The sequence below is a fragment of the Amblyomma mixtum genome, chromosome 4, assembly GCF_055824585.1.
Source record: "Amblyomma mixtum isolate Tamu chromosome 4, ASM5582458v1, whole genome shotgun sequence".
NCBI classification, from domain to species: domain Eukaryota; kingdom Metazoa; phylum Arthropoda; class Arachnida; order Ixodida; family Ixodidae; genus Amblyomma; species Amblyomma mixtum.
In genome coordinates, this window is record NC_143015.1 from 156,928,861 (window position 1) to 156,943,104 (window position 14,244).

The 14,244-nt window shown below is 47.1% G+C and overlaps 1 protein-coding gene, 1 long non-coding RNA gene and 1 other non-coding gene across 3 annotated transcripts; all 3 read left to right on the plus strand.

The window, feature by feature from the left end:
- The first annotated feature begins 3,010 nt into the window (after positions 1-3,010).
- LOC149348914 (uncharacterized) lies at positions 3,011-4,555 on the plus strand. The gene is made up of 2 exons (XR_016292304.1): positions 3,011-3,096; positions 4,175-4,555. It is a non-coding gene; the product is annotated as an uncharacterized LOC149348914 (long non-coding RNA).
- Positions 4,475-8,586, plus strand: LOC149348915 (uncharacterized). Its single transcript, XM_089541868.1, has 3 exons — positions 4,475-4,499; positions 6,851-6,917; positions 7,641-8,586. Exons 1-3 carry the CDS (start codon positions 4,475-4,477, stop codon positions 8,311-8,313), a joined length of 765 nt encoding a protein of 254 aa, XP_089397994.1. The 3' UTR covers positions 8,314-8,586.
- A 3,626-nt stretch (positions 8,587-12,212) lies between these two features.
- On the plus strand, positions 12,213-12,285 carry TRNAK-UUU (transfer RNA lysine (anticodon UUU)). The gene has a single exon. It is a non-coding gene; the product is annotated as a tRNA-Lys (tRNA).
- The last annotated feature ends 1,959 nt before the right edge of the window (positions 12,286-14,244 follow it).

Here is a 14,244-nt window from a genome sequence, read left to right on the forward strand (position 1 = left end):
CAGTCATTCGATGCCCTGAAAGACCTGATTCGAAGATGTACAGTCCTCCGCCACTACGACGAAAGGAAGCCTCTGCTTTTGGCTTGCGACGCATCACCGTACGGAGTCGGCGCGGTTCTATCGCAAACTGACGAGCAAGGAAGGGAAGCTCCCATCGCCTTCGCCTCACGTACGTTGTCGCAAGCAGAACGCAACTACGCGCAACTTGACAAAGAAGGGCTAGCCATCGTCTACGCGGCGACACATTTTCACCAGTACATTGCCGGCCGGAAGGTGACCTTTATAACCGATCACCGACCGCTATTGGGCATTCTGGGACCACAAAGGCCTATGCCACCAACTTTGTCTCCGCGAATGACACGTTGGTGCATCAAACTCTCAGCGTACGACTACGCTCTGGTCTACCGCAATGGGAGTAAACATCAAAACGCCGATGCGCTAAGCCGTCTGCCACTAGACGCAACTGTTGACGAACCATTTCCACCAGGAGACGTTCTGATGTTCGAAGCACTGCCAGAACCTCCGCTTACAGCAGGCACAGTTGCAGCATCTACGCAGAAGTGCGCAGCTCTCCGGCTAGTTTACACAGCTGTTCAACAAGGCAACGTGCATAAACTCAAAGGGGACAACTTCGACGCTTACCGCAGGCGAGCTACAGAGTTGAGCACCCATCGCGGCTGCATCATATTTGGGTCCCGAGTTGTGATGCCGAGAGAACTACGCGCACAAGCTATGTCTCTCATCCACGCCGGACATCGGGGCATCGTTGCAATGAAAAAGTGTGCCAGAAGCTACATGTGGTGGCCTGGCATTGACAACGACATCGAAACAGTGGTGCGAGAATGCAGGCCTTGCCAGAGCAGCCGGAGCGCCCCGCCGAAAGCTCCTGTCCCAGAATGGGAAAAGCCAGACACACCATGGCACACACTGCACATTGATTTTGCAGGACCAATTGAGGGCTGCACTTTCCTTGTGGTCGTAGATGCCTACACAAAGTGGCTTGAGATAAGGCAAATGGGACAGACGACTTCGGCAGCAGTCATTGACAACCTCCGATCACTATTTGCAACGTTCGGCCTGCCGCGCAAGGTAGTGTCGGACAACGGAACACCGTTTGTGTCTGCGGAGATCCTCAAGTTTTATCGCGACAACGGGATCTCATCAGTTACATCGGCCCCCTACCACCCAGCGACAAACGGACAAGCCGAGCGCTACGTACCCGAGCTAAAACGCGCCCTTGAAAGAGATCAGACAGGCTCGCTGCAGCGCCGCCTTGCGCGCTTTCTCTTCAAGCAGCACACGACGGTTCAGAGCACAACAGGCGAGACCCCCTCGAAAATGATGTTCGAGCGTGAAATGCGAACCCAGCTCACAGCCATCCTCCCCGAGCCAAAGGCAGAGACGTTCCGGGAAGAAAAAGCAATTCCGCGCTGCGGCACGCTTAATGAGGGGCAGCGCGTCCTCGCCCGACAGTTTCTGAAAAAGCCACGCTGGGAGGAAGCTACAATTGTCAGACGCATAGGCCTGCGCTCTTGGCTCGTCAACATACATGGCACAGTAGCACGCCGACATCTCAACCAGCTGCGTAGATTTACGACGCCGTCTGAGAGCTGTCCGCCAGCGGAGAGAACACGTGCACCATCTTCCCACATAGCCTGGCACCTCTTCCCGGAAGAAGAGACTTCGCCCAGGACAGACCTAGGAGACACAGCGAACAACAGCCAGCCTACAAGTGTTTCTCCCCCGAGCGCACAAAGCCAGCGCGCCTCCACGCGTGAGCGCCGAGCCCCTGCACGATACCAGGCAACTTTCTAAGGGGGAAGGAAGTGTTGTGTCCCCTTATTGCTTTTGTGTGTGTGCGCCCCCGCATCCTCCTCCTAACGACCACTCGCATCCTCCTCCTAACGACCACTTGCCCCTCGTCGCACGCTGTCGCCAGATGCCCCCCCCCCCCCCCCCCCCCCCCCCCATGGTGCGCCCCCGCATCCTCCTCCTGTTTTGGGAAGCCACTCCCTCCCGTGGACGCTTCTCCGCTCCCTCCTTTCTTCGGGCGGCCAGTTCGGCTCCTGCCTCGGTCGACGCTGGTCGCACCCTCATCGGCTTTAAATAAACGAAGTCTTAAAGTACCGTGTGCGTCTTTCGCTGCATTCAACACAGCGACCGGACACGACAGACAGTATATAGACTGTTTATAGACTTCTGTCTATAAAGTCTACAGACTCTCTATATAGAAAAATTCTAGAGAACAGTGTATAGGCTATACAAATGCTATAGACAGTCTATAGACAATCTATAAATTTATGGTCATAAACTTTTAGTATACTTCTGTCTTTACACAGCCTATAGACTATAAATAAACAAAAAGAAATATATAATAAGGGAGTAATTACTCACTGACATCCACCCCAGCGCAGCCGTGCGGCTACAAAGGAAAGCTCCACCTACTCCACCTTGGGGGATTCCCCTAAACATTTCACCAACACAAAGCAATAGAGTCTACAAAAAGTGTATAGACTGTCTATAGATCATTTTTATGAGCGAACTAATCTATTAAAGGCAGCGAACTGCGGAGGGCATTCGCAGATACGTTACAGTTGTTTTGGAATATGTAGCTGTGCTGTGTAAATGGCGGCCTATAGCCTAAATGGCCTACTTGCTATTGGTGTACGAGTACTAAATGGTGTACTCGGGTTATTCAGTGATCCCTTTTATAAAAGGGAGTGCACGAGTGAGCAGGTGACTCCTGTTTTACTTCCATATGGGTGTATTTTGTGCTTAGAGTGTAGATGCAACTGAAACGCATGTTATGCAAGATAGGTTGATGTGTTAGTCGCAGCCATAACAGCACCGATTGACGTATATCCCCGACAATGTGAAGAAAAACAATATTAATGGCCAGATGCTACGCTTAAGAGAATGAACCCGGAAGAACGACCTTTCACTTGTAATAATGTTGCGAACAGTCATGCTCCTGGGAAGAAAACTGATTCGAAGGTCCTTTTGCAGATCAAGGAGGACGTAGGACGCTGCGGCCCAGCGTACACTATGTACAAGTCGGCCTTGAAAGCGGCCTGCTTTGACTTGGTGGCTCCCTATGTGAGTACGAGTGCCCCTCTGTAAGCATATACCTTGTTCGCGTTGTCCCCGATGCTGAGGAGCGAAACCGCTAGCTCGGTAGCAGAAGCGGTTTTCTAGACCGGCTAAGCTTAAAGAGTAAGCAATGTTTCCATGGAACTAGTTATAGCATATCGGCGCACCTAATTCTACTGCCTTTGGCGATACAATCGGCTAGCCTAATTTCTGAAGAACCGATCGGTGTGCCCGGTTTTGAGAAACATAGAGGTTTGGGGGGATTTTGCAGCTGCTATAGCCTCGTCACTCCCCGTGTACATTATAATTCGCATCTCTCTTTCACGGCAATTTCATTAAACTCAGAAGATCTGCAGTCTAAGTGCCATTATAAGTCTTAGAATCCTCTTTGCGCTCTCACGAAGTCACCTGTTTAAGAATTTAGCAGCAATAAAGATGCTGTGAGAAGCCTTTCAAGTTAGTTGTTCTGTCTAAATCAGTTTTCTCCTCCGAGCGGTCCTACACTTCCCGCGGTCTAAGTTTCCCGGGTTTACAGAGAGATTATTCGTAATTTCAGTTTCAATATTCCACGTATCTATTTAACTAAATGCGCGTCACAAGACACTGGTGCATGTTTCTGAATGCATAAAGACCAGTAGCAAAGAGAATAAAGGAAGATCATTGAAAAAGGACGCTTCAACCTGCGGCTGCATAACTTTATGTGCAGCACGCTCATGGGTTCAGCCAGACTTGAGAAATGTTTCGGAAGCAAAGCTCCAAAAATAAAAATTGTCAGGCCTGAAGAACAGTAGAACCTCGTTACAATGAAGTTGAATGGGGCTCGGCAATTACTTCGTTATAGCCGTAGTTTCGTTGTAGCGAGTGTTGACCGGTCTGTCAAGGGGAATTGTCAATCCTTCATTATATCCAATATTTCGTTATAAGACATTTCGTTATAACGTGGTTTGACGTAGTCTTTTATTTCGCTATAAAAAAAATTCGTAACAACGTGTTTTGAGTTCGTCTTAAAAAGCTCTGGACGACATCTTTTCATCCCACACCCTCTTGTACGCATGCTACTCGCAACGGGATCTCGGAAATGCAGAACAACTTCTGGGTGTACATCCTCACCTACATGCTGGTGGGACTAGCGGCCTTCGTGCTCGCCATCTCCCTCTCCAGTATGTACGTGCGCTCCGGGCCACAGTCGCCTGCTGCCCAGGAAGGACAGTGAGTGGTCACCAACCACCTCCTTCTCTACAGGCTGTTGACGTCATTCCCCTGGTGGAGCTCACACCCTGGTTGATACAGGCTGCGCTCACTCTTCATTATTTCTGGTATCTTGGGAGCGGTTGGGGGTGGTTTTCATTTGAACCGTGTATTTCTTGGACATTGCTGCGGTAAAATGGGGTTCAGCAATGATTTCCTATGTAAAATTTCTCGCTTGCGGAAGAGTCGACCATCCCCTCCGCCGCCCCCATAAAACCATCCCTGATTCCATGACGGCGCAAACTAACTGGTTCACTGCGGTAATTCGCTGACTTTGTATGCGGATCATGATGGCTTTAAAGAAAGAGACTTACAGACACCTTATTCAGGATGAATGCCGACAGGGTTGTAATACATCGTGATTGAAAACATCCTTCCTCGTCTGCTTGTCAGAATATTTCATAGCTGGACCGAGAACTGCGCGTTTTCGAAAATAGAAACGATGGAATTTTGGAAAGAACGGTCACAAAACCTTGCGTGCTCCTGGGTAGAATTAGTTTTGGCCAAACGTAGTGGCAGTTTTCTTTTATGATACGGCAAGCTGACGCAATTCACCCCGAAGAAGGTCCATCTCCCAGCTATATTTGTGAAAATTCATGCACCTTTGAGCGGCTTAGTGCAAAACGGTTGATGCGTTTTTCGCGTTCATTTTCACGTACCAGGGGAGCGGAGGGTGACGCCAAGAAGGCGGAAGAGGGTAAAGCGGGTGCCTCCAAGAAGCCCTCCACCTCTTCGAGCAGCTCCAGCAGGTAGTCCCTACAAACATTTTTTTAGACTGTCTATAGACTTCTGTCTACAAAGTCTGTAGACTCTCTAAAGACAAATCCTAGACTAGTCTACAGGCAATACAAATGCTATGGACGGTCTATAGATAATCTATAGATTTATGGCCATACACTCTAGACTCTCCAAAGACCTCTCTATAAAGTCTATAAACACTCTATAGACAGATCCCATATAGTGCAGTCTAGAGGCAATACAAATGCTATAGACAGTGTATAGACAATCTATAGATTTATGGCCATACACTCTAGACTGTCCACAGACTTCTCTCTATAGACAGATCCTAGAGGACAGTCTAGAGGCAATACAAATGCTATAGACAGTGTATAGACAATCTATACAATTATGGCCATACACTTTTAGTAGACTTTTCTCTACAGACAGTCTGTAGACTATGAATAGACAAAAATAAATATCTATAGGAAGGCAATAGAGTCCATAAGAAGTCTGTAGACTGTCCATAGACCATTTTCAAAGGGTAGGAGAGAAAGAGCTGTGCCCGTTCCCTGCTATCTCTTTGCGTGCTTCTTAAGGAAACCAATAACCGACCAAAACGCGTTGTGAGATTGTGGTGCACGAAACAAGATCTGGCCTGCTATTGTAAGAATCACTGGAATATCGAAGAAACCAGCGTTTTAAAACTTTTAACTCGGCTTTCATAATAGCAAAATATAGCATAAAATATGATGTTTCATTAAAGGAAACAACACAGACGAGAGCTGTGTTTCCTTGTTCGCTCGTCTGTGTTGTTTCCTTGTTCTTTCTGTCTTTCGTCTGGTTGACCTGTTGCACCCAATATGAGACCCGATATCTACCCGTCGTGACTGAAAACTGGTTTCAGGGTCTTACTCATACCTTTGACGTGATATTATTAAAACAACTCCTGATGTGAACAAACCTGCGCATATTAAGTATTCAAAGTACTGACTCTTGAGAAACAACCAAAACAAAATTCTATCTGATCGCAAGCGCACCACAGCTAACGTAAAACGCGGATGCGTTCATGTTAAAAACCACTGTGTCGCGTTCATTTCTTATGCCTAGTTTGTAACGCTCCCGCGGACTGTTTTGCACATTTCGGTGCACTATATTAGTGCCCATTGCGCTTTCAGAGCACATTGTGCCTTGTCTATGGGGATTTTACAGGATTCAGGAGGCGTTTACAAATGCGCCTTCTATACGGGTATTTGACAGGGCTCGGGAGGTGTCTACAAATATGCCTCATATATGATGCATTGACAGGACTCCGGAGGCGTTTACAGATGTGCCTTCCATACGAGTATTTGACAGGATTCGGGAGGCATTTAAAAATGTACCTGTCATGCGTGAATTTTACAAGATTCAGGAGGCGTTTATAAATGTGCCTTGCGTACTGGGACAGGATTCAGGAGGCGTTTACAAATGTGCCTTCTATACGAATGTTAGACAGGATTTAAGAGGGGTTTCCAATTTGCCTTCTATACGGGGATCTGACAGGATTCAGGGGGCGTTCACGAATGTGCCTTCCATACGGGAATTTTACAGGATTCAGGAGTAGTTTACAAATGCACGCGCACCACTTGAGCAGGATAATTTCGTATTTGATTTGATTTGATATCCCTTCTCGTGTTCAGTTGCCGTATGACGCAGCCCCTAAGGCACCGCGGGAAGGTTCACGGCTGATTCAATGTGCTGCTAGTTTAACGGCACATGCACAGCCGGCCGGTCTTGGTGGTTTGCTGATTCGGAGTTACATTGCTTGTTTGCCCCCGCAGTGGCATCCAGCACACAGCAGAAGTGAAGGCCCGCAAAAAGTCGTGAGTACTGCATTTTGCTAAGCAAACGCTGTCTCCCCGAAGGGATGAAGTACAATGCCAGCATTGAAACAAGAGGAAAGGGGGGGACCAACGACGATTTCCGCTACGGAACGCGAGATTCATTGACAGTATTTGTGGTAGTGAACAAGTTTTTTTTTAATAATATCTATCTCCTTGTCTGGTCGAGTGTGCCTTACGTCACTATCTTCAGTGTATGCGGACCAGTCAGCGTGGCGTATTGCAGTGACGTCACTGCATGCGAACCAATCAGCGTGGCCTGGTGTTAAGCGAACGCCAACGCAGGTGTACCGGGAAGTGTACCATTAATAGACGTCTCAGAAAACACAAACAAAAACAAAAAACGGCCGATTATTTTCTCACCGGCGTCACCCTTACAAATTCCTGCTGGAAGTATATGCCTGCGAGTACCATTTCATGGTTCTCTGCTTCAACTATTAGACTGTAGCCATTGAGATGGTAATCTTTATGGGTAGTTCGAAATCAAATAGTACCGAAAAGTTGTTTGAATTAAGGTGTTCGAATTAAGGAGAGACCGAGCGCATTCCGCCTAATGGAAAGATGCTCGTGGGAAGAAAAAGCCGTTGGTTCGAATAAACCGGAAGTATTAATTAAGCGGAAGTTCTAATTGACGCCATTGCACTGTATTTTATGTTGTATCCGGCACCGCGTGAGACGAGTCTTCTTATTACGCTCGCGCTCCAGGCGGCGCAAACAGAAGTCAAAAAAGGCGGAGGGTAATCCTGACGAAGCGAAGCCTGACGAAGCGAAGCCTGATGAAGCGAAGCCTGACGAGCCAAAGCCTGGAGAGCCAAAGCCTGACGAGACAAAGCCTGGAGAACCAAAGCCTGGAGAGCCAAAGCCTGGAGAACCAAAGCCTGGAGAGCCAAAGCCCGGAGAGCCAAAGCCTGGCGAGCCAAAGCCTGGCGAGCCAAAGCCTGGCGAGCCCAAGCCTGGCGAGCCCAAGCCTGCTGAGCCGAAGCCTGCTGAGCCGAAGCCGACTGAGCCAAAGCCTGTTGAGCAGAAGCCTGCCGTGCCGAAGCCTGCTGTGCCGAAGCCTGCTGAGCAGAAGCCTGTTCAGCCGAAACCGGCTGAGCCAAAGCCTGCTCAGGCGAAGCCTGCAGAGCAAAAGCCTGCCGGGCCGAAGCTTGCCGAGCCGACGCCTGCTAAGCCAAAGCCTGCCGAGCCGAGGGCTGTCGAGTCGCTGCCTGCCAGTCCTGATGTCATTGGTTACAATGTCGGCGATGAGGAGGTGCTGGTGCGGCCTTTCAGCTGCGGTATCGATCGCAGAAGGTCTCCCGCGGTGCTGTCGCCAACGGCATCATCCCCTACGTTCATCTCGTCACCGAGTTCGCCAAGTTCACCGAGTTCACCCTAGACTCAAAATGCCTGCAGAACTGGCACTCCCGAAACGAACACGGTAGTTATTTGGACGCTGTAGGATCCGGTAATGGGATCAGCTCCAATGCGCACACGCATTGACGTCACTGGGACTCTGGCGCATGCGCAATATTCCGTTCAACTTCCTGATCTTCTTTCTCTTATTTTCTTTACTCTCAATGCCGGCGTTTTTGTACTTCACTGCACTTTCCCGTCTACCATACTTCTGAACTATTTTCTTCCCAACCATGACGCCATAATTCACACTGACTCAAGTAGATGTGCTGAGTCAATAGTGTTACTTTTGTGTTTCAATAGTGTTACTTTCAATAGTGTTTCAATAGTGTTACTTTTGCTGGTTGAACTTAATCTGTTTTAGCTGTAAGTGTGGAACGCGTCCGATCAACCATGGCGACAGCTGTGACGTCGTATTGGTCACATGACCACTTCTAATTAATTGACCCCATATATCCGTGGCTTGTTCCCAGAAAGCACTGCGGAAATTTGTAACGTGGATGCAGACTCAGCTTCACGGTGTTGCATGTCTGAGGCACAACAGCCAACTTGACAGTCGTGCACACGCTCGACTTGTCAGTCGATCGTGTGCGAACCCATTGATGTCACGCCCTGTCGATGCGGTAATAGCTTTCACGACACTTAAAAGCGCAACAATATTCACGGAATTTGCAAAATCACAAATGCCATTAAATATGAGTGCACTAATCCTACTGACGCGGGCTCATACGATTGGCTGTTTCGGCAACCCATATTTTATATTTAGAATGTAGCTTCACTATTGCAATCTTTTGCCATTATTGTGCTCCTTGTTTCTCAACATTGTTTTGTTCGCACCCTCCCCTACAATAGCCCAATACGGCTGCGGTATGTATATATAAAAATAAATAAAAACATTTTATTTACGCATGCGCAAAGATATCGAACGTGTCCTCTCTTCCGCTGGCCTTACATTTTTGCCCATTTTCACACCTTATGTGAATTTTTGGATAAAACATTCCTGTTTTACTTCGTGATTTCTTTTTAAATTGCTAACATCCCAGGTAGAGCAGAAACGTTACCAATATCCTTCTTTTCTAGCATTTGTGAAAATTACAAATGAACTCTCAAATAAGCCAAATTCTGCCGAGCCGATGGCGTAGCAGGCTGGCTTCTTAACCTTAGTTAAACATTTAATCAACATATATATAGATATTTTACTGAAATGGTAAAATTACCCTTCAAAGCCAGACCCGAAGATTCTCCAAGTACGCAAGATGCAATGAGGGCGACATTTATGCTCACATTGGAACGGACATTGTATATGGCCTCATGCCTTTAAAGCTAGTCAGTACAGGCGTCTCTTATGTGATACCAAGGCAAAGGCCTCTCCCATGTCTCTCCAATTAACAATGTCCTTCGCCAGTTGCGGCCACCGTATTCCCGCAAATTTCCTAATCTCATCCGCCCACCTAACTTTCTGCCGCCCCCTGCTACGCTTGCCTTCTCTTGGAATCCACTCCGTTACCCTTAAGGACCAGCTATTATCTTGCCTTCGCATTACATGCCCTGCCCAAGCCCACTTCTTCTTGATTTCAACTATATAGGATATCATTAACCCGCGTTTGTTCTCTCACCCACTCTGCCCGCTTGCGATCTCTTAACGTTACACCTATCATTTTTATTTCCATAGCTGGCTGCTTTGTCCTTAACTTAAGCTGAACACTCTTCGTTAGCCTCCACGTTTCTGCCCCATAGGTGAGTACCGGTAAGATACAGTTGTTGTATACTTTTCTCTTGAGGGATATTGGTAAACTGCCCTTCATGATTTGAGAGAACCTGACAAATGCGCTCCACCCCATTCTTATTATTTTAGTTATTTCCCTCTCATGATCCGGATCAGCTGTCACTACCTGCCCTAAATAGACATATTCTCTTACTACTTACAGCACCGCGCCATCAATTGCGAACTGCTGTTCTCTTGCTAGTCTGTTGAATACTACTTTGGTTTTCTCGCGTTAATTTTTAGCCCCACCGTTCTGCCCTGCCTGTCTAATTCATTGATCATGATTTGCAGTTCATGTCCTGCGTGACTTATCAAGGCAATGTCATCAGCGATTCGCAGATTAGTTATTCTCCATTAACTCTTATCCCCATCTGTTCCCATTTCAGGCCCCGGAATACCACCTGTAAACAGGCAGTGAATAGCATAGGCGAGATCGTGTCTCCCTGCCGGACACCTTTCCTTATTGGAATTTTATTGCTGCGTTATAAATATCTTCCAATATTTTCACGTAACACTCTTTCTGACGATAACTTCCACTACAGTATTTTTGTCTGGAATCGCGGCACATCTGAACTACACCTGAAACCATCACAGGTCAATGGGGCCCCTGCTAAATGCTTGTGCGTGCGGGCTATACCAGGTAACATCCGGTATCAATCGGCTAACACGCAGGGTGCAGACACAAAGTTCGTGGGTGTTAATTTTTTTGTTGTTTTTTTTTTGCCTTGAAAAGGGCCTGCCGGTCCAGTAATCATGCAAATGAGCTAAAAAAACCAGTGCGCACAGTGAATAATTACAAGCGATTTTGTGCCAGAAGTGTCAGGTATCGGTCGGCGCCAGCGCTGAAGTGCACCTTGCATGACGTCACGGTGAACCGACCACATTCCTGATGACGTCAGCATCACCGGCAAGCTCTGATTGTTCTTGTGAACAACCACTAGGTTCGGTGACATGAGAGTAATGAAGGCAACTGTACCTTGACGTCACTCGATGCTGACGTAAATTCCAAGCGGCTCCTCAAACAAATATTCAGGGGGCACTTTGGCTCTCTAAAAGTGCTGCAAGGCGAAAGCGTTTCCTGGCCACTGTTTGTTTTATTTACTTTTTTATTTTTCACATTTTGATTTTTATTTATTTTTTTTGGTCCTTTTCTTAATTTTATCGTTTTTATTTTTACTTTCACGTCTTTTTATTTAGTTTTTATTTTTGTTTACTTTCTTATTTTTTATTTTCCTTTTCTTGACTTTACTCCTTTTATTTTATTTATGAAGCTCATGCATTCACTAGATGCGCCTTTATTCATGCTGGAACCTTGAGCCCTTTAAGCAGTGACGCCGAAAGGCGGACAAATCTGCTGACGCGTCTGTAAACACGGCTGCCGACGCGTCTGTCGACACAGCTGTCGACACGCTGCCGACGAGTCTGTCGACATTTCTGCCGACGCGTCTGTCGACACTCCTGCCGACGCGTCTGCTAACGACAGTATGAGGCATTAAAGGCTTTCGCCTTAAGATTCAAAAACATATTGAATTATGTTCCACTCAACGCCTGGGACTGAAACTTGCTAGAAAGCGTCTATCTCCTTACGCCCACGAAACAAATTACACTCTAAACAGAATGGAGTAAAGAGGCAGTAAGCTTTCCATAAAAGGGAGTGCACTAGAGGACAGCTTATACTCCCTTTTTACTCCCTTATAGGCGTATTCGTGTTTAGAGTGTATATTGTTTGCGTTCACAGTTTTGTGTCTGTATATACGTACCCCTTTTAAAAAAAATAACCAGAAAGATTATTTGTTCGATTCATCCAAATACAATTACTGTATCATTTGATGCCCTGTGTGTGTGTGTGTGGCTAAGTCCACTGTCGTCTTCTAGAGACAAACGGTCGGCCGCGTCAGCGCACATGTCGCTTAATTTCACGCGCAGCGATCAAGAAAATTCCCGCAGCAAGCTGCACAGATGGTGCGTGACATTTTTCTGCCGTGTTATGCGTTTTAACGCCTGCCTGAAATATTGCCGGGGAAATTATCGTTGCGTTCGGCGTGCTCTTTGTTCTTTTTTCCATGCAATAAAAATACCAACATACAAACCGAATTAAGTCAGGTGCGTCGGAGTCCGCCCGGATAGCTCAGTCGGTAGAGCGTTAGGCTTTTAACCTAACGGTCCGGGGTTCGAGCCCCCGTTCGGGCGCTAATTCTTTTTAAAGTTATATCCGTTAGTAGCACGGCCATTGTCTCGAAACAAGAGAAGTTGTTTATTATTAAATTTTTACGTTTGAAGACAATATTGTGCGCTGTGAGGTTCTCCACACGGGAAGGGCTGATTTCATTTAGAGCACGTGAAGTTACATGCCATATGTTCAGGATTGTTTTTAGTGAGCACTAGATGGGTCATTAGCGTAAATGCCGTGATGCGCGATTACGAAGCTTTGGAGTAACTCGGGTAAGCCCGAAGGAGCGTCGCGCCAGCTGCAGTCAATGGGAGGAAGGCGTCGATGACAACGATGACAAGTTGACGATGACAACGAAGCGCAATGCACAGCGCGAGAATGTAGCAGCTTAACACGAGGCGTGATCAGCTACGGCGATAGCATAGGAATCAACTGGACTACAAACACTGCAGCGAGTGTACAAATAAAAGTGAATGCATGAAAATGCTTGATACAGCTCAATTTTTTTGTTTACAATTTGTGACTTCCCAAACTCGTGACTCCGCTGTCTTGGACCTGTTTTTTACGATCTACCCCTGACGGTCAACAACGGTTACTGACCATTGTGCCGTTCCCGTTAATCTTTACAAATACATGATTTACAAGGGTGGAACAGCAGGGGACCTCGAAGTGCCTTTCTAAGTGCTGCTCGGACGAAGTTCGTGCAACGGCACGCAACTGCACAATAGTCTGCAGTGAAGCTCCGCCCACATTCAGCCTTCGCGCACAGAATTCCTCCACGACGATAAAGTAGTCCGCTGCTTAAACGCTTCTTGTTAGGTAAACAAGAAGCTTATCACAAGCAAAAAAATTATGAGCTCTAGAATATTGTTACATGAATTGTTTGATATAGTCGAACATTAAAAAGCTGATTTCGTTTACAGTTTCGATTGGCCAGCGGAGTAATACAGGACGCCGCGGACTGCGGCCCAGTGTTAGCAACTGCTGTTTTTTAAAGCTGTATCCTACTATAGGAAAAGAGCTGTGCATAGCAAATGTTCAACGCGCCTCCACGTTAACAAACGCAGCGCTCGGCGTGTTCGCTCGTCAACGCATCAAGACACTGGGCTGCATAACTAGCCCTACTAAGACTATTATTAGAGAATTTAAATATGCGCGCACGTACCAGTCGCCATACATGTCGTGACGGTGACAGCGACGCTGCAGACTCCTCGGCACTAAGAATTTCTTGCCAGACCAGCCGCCTCAGCTTTCAAAAGTATCGCATGCTGTGTAGGGTTGAGGTCGCTGAATGCAGGGTGCAGTTCTTTGCGAGAACTTCGTTGTCGGAATCGGGATCCATGTTAACGTTGGAGCAAACGTAAACGAAGCAACGACGGCTGATAAAGGCCCTCAACGTCCGGCCCGCAGTATTCATTTCGGCTGCTGCTAGGCGGGAGCGCAGAGCTCGCTGCCAGCAATCACGGAGTCCTCGTTTCCGTTTTCGCCGCTTTACGTCACCCTTCTCCTATTTCGTCATCAGGGAGTCCCGAGTTTGAATCGCAGCGGCGGGAAAGTTGTTCAATATCAAATCAAATCTCTCAGCAATAAATATACCTTCCGCTGCTGGTCAAGCAGCAACAAAGGCACGAAATACCGAACTACCGGATTTTACTAACAAAAAAATTTGATAGCGTTGTCCTTAGTGTCCCTTTGAAGAGAGAGATAATGGGTTAATGCCCATATATGCGGATTTGGTCATTCTCTACATTCATAGATCCCAGGGAGTCTTCATACCACTCCTGGCATAGTGGTGCAGCGGTTTTCTGTGTAATGGGGCCGTTAATGCTATCTCGTTAAAATGGGCATACGAGAGCGCACACCGAACAAAAAAAAACGCTTCGTAACATACATCTTCCGAGTACAATTTCAAATTGAGCTTTATCGAACGCTATTTCGAGAGTTCAGCACGCGTACCTTGATTTAAAAGAAAAAACTAT